The sequence below is a fragment of the Centruroides sculpturatus genome, unplaced genomic scaffold (assembly GCF_000671375.1).
Source record: "Centruroides sculpturatus isolate CEXI.00-Female unplaced genomic scaffold, Cexi_2.0 scaffold839, whole genome shotgun sequence".
NCBI lineage: Eukaryota > Metazoa > Arthropoda > Arachnida > Scorpiones > Buthidae > Centruroides > Centruroides sculpturatus.
This window is the reverse complement of record NW_019384978.1, coordinates 142,283-144,726: the sequence shown is the minus strand read 5'-3', so window position 1 is coordinate 144,726 and position 2,444 is coordinate 142,283. Positions and strand designations below refer to the sequence as shown.

Here is a 2,444-nt window from a genome sequence, read left to right as displayed (position 1 = left end):
TCAGTTTCTACACAATCTGACTTTACTTCAATTTCACATTTACAGCAACTTTTCCAAAAATTGTTGACTTATAAACAATATATATAAATCTAATTAAATGAGCAAAATTTCCTGCTTGTTTTGAAATTTCTAAATTCATATTGCTTTTTTTTAAGTTCTTGATTACATTTTCCATTTTTTTTCTTTTTAACCTAAACCAAATATATTTATTTTCCTGGAGTGCATTTAACCTGAGATTAAAACCTAACCAAGGATTGATAGATACTTTTTGTAACATTTAAATGTCAAAGTCCTGGAAAAATATGCTACAGTTCCTTAAGCCAAGTATCATTCAATCCCTTTCTTTAAAATTTTTCTATGCTGTGATAATAAAATTAAATTGGTGCCTTTCCAATGTATACTGGAAGTATGAGAATGACCAGTGATCTAGACAGCACCAACTAGTTTCATTAGACCACTTGTGTCCATTGATTTAGGCCTTTCGATGGGTAGACCCATAGCTCTATCCCAGATAAGAGAAGATAGTACACCCAGAGCACGAGAGACACCAAATAAAACTGTATAGTACTGCATCTCCTTCATTCCAAAATGCTGAAAAAAGAAATATTTAATTAGTTTTGGATATAATTGCATTAATAATAATGAATCTTAAAATAATTTTTCAATTTACAAACAGATTATAATCTATTTGTAATGCATATTTTGATTTTTATTGTAAGAATTATAATTAAACTTTATCTTACTGTTTTATAATTGAAAATTATTTTCTAAAGAATTAGAATTTAAGTTAGTAGAACTAAAAGAATAATGAATGTACAGAGTAATAATATTTTCCTAAAGAATAACTGTACATTTCTAAAATGTTATATCTCTGGTGGTTTTTTTGATGCTTGATAGTGTAATAACCAAAGCAGACATAGCATAACAGCTCATATCAACAAGTAGAGAATCTCTCCAAGTTTACATTTGCAATAATCATTGACATGTGCACTTCAGATTTTTGCCACAAGGTTGTAATGAAACATGGCATTCACTGATTAGAAGAAAGATTTTTCAAGAAATATCAGAAATTTCTATGACAGGCAAAACAATTCATGCAATACACTAAGTTTCAGAAGACTGGCTGCTTGTGTGCTTCAAAAACAGACAGGATGACCAGGACCATTTACTGAGAGAGAATCTAGCTTGTTCAAGAAAGTTCCGTCCAGAGCTCTTGCAAATTGCACCAGCTTGGAATTGCAGTTCTCATAAACCAACAATCTGGCATATTCTATGCAAACAAATACAATATGGTTTCATTCAAAGATGTTCACGTAGAATATGCCAGATTACTGTTTGTTAGTTCTACAATTCCAAGCAGGTGCAATTTTTTGACTTCCAAGAGTCCTGTCTGTTTTGAAGTGCACAGACAGCCAGTCTTCTGAAACTTAGTATATTACATGAATTGTTTTGTCTGTCACAGTGTCTGTGTGATAGTTCTTGCAAACTCTCTGTTAAACTATCACAACAAACTTGCATTTTGCAAATTCTAAGACACAAAAAGCTTTCTTCTCATCAGTGAATGCCATGTTTTGGCATGACTGTCCCCTAGCAGCAAAATCTAAAGTGCATGTGTCAACAGTTATTGCAAATGTCAACTTGGAGAAATTCTTTACTTATTGATATGAACTGTTCTGATGTGTCTGCTTTTGTTATTACACTAGCAGGCATCAAAATCCCCAGTGGGATTTATGAATAATCTGTATAATAATGTTATATAATTCATAAAACAGAAATTTCCTTTTGTAAAAATATTGCAGTATTCAAATGTGTAAATGTAAAATACCTTAAGAATTAAATTTGCTGATAAAACCATATGTATTTTTATATTAATATTTAAAGCTTCATCAGGTAATCAAATTATAAAATAAATTTTCAAATGAAATACCATCTTATAATTTAATTATTCTTTCTACTTAAGTGTATGTTTTATTTCGAAAACATTTCATTTTATAAAAGTTTTAGTTTTGAGTGTCATAAGCTGAAATTGCAATCAAAAGCTCTAATTAAATGACTGATGAAGCTTTAAATATAAGAAAAGTACCCATTCAATTTTTATTAGCAATTAATATGCATATAAAGATAATTTTTAAATATATAACACTACTATCTTTTTTTAAAATCAGAATGGGAATTATGAATGTAAAGCTGATGATTTCATTATGATGATTGGCAATAAAGTTTTGACAAGTGAAGAGCATTAAAATGCAGTTATTCCGTATTGAATGATAAAAATATGATTATCATCATCATTGAAAATCAGGGTTTAGAATTTTCAGATATAACCCTTATATTTATATTTTTGAGCATTGAGTGTTTTTATTTTGGTATGATATGATATAATAAACTGTTTATATATATATATATATAAAAATGGACATATATGTCCCTATATTTCACTTTTT

General features: G+C 28.8%; 1 protein-coding gene across 1 annotated transcript in view; it reads right to left on the bottom strand.

Moving 5' to 3' along the window:
• Positions 1–2,444, bottom strand: part of LOC111632714 (citrate synthase, mitochondrial-like) — a 22,281-nt gene continuing 19,837 nt past the window's right edge. The window contains exon 6 of the mRNA XM_023377222.1: positions 1–591. Within this exon, the coding sequence (XP_023232990.1) occupies positions 427–591 (165 nt within the window). The 3' untranslated portion in view covers positions 1–426. The remainder of the gene's footprint in view (positions 592–2,444) is intronic.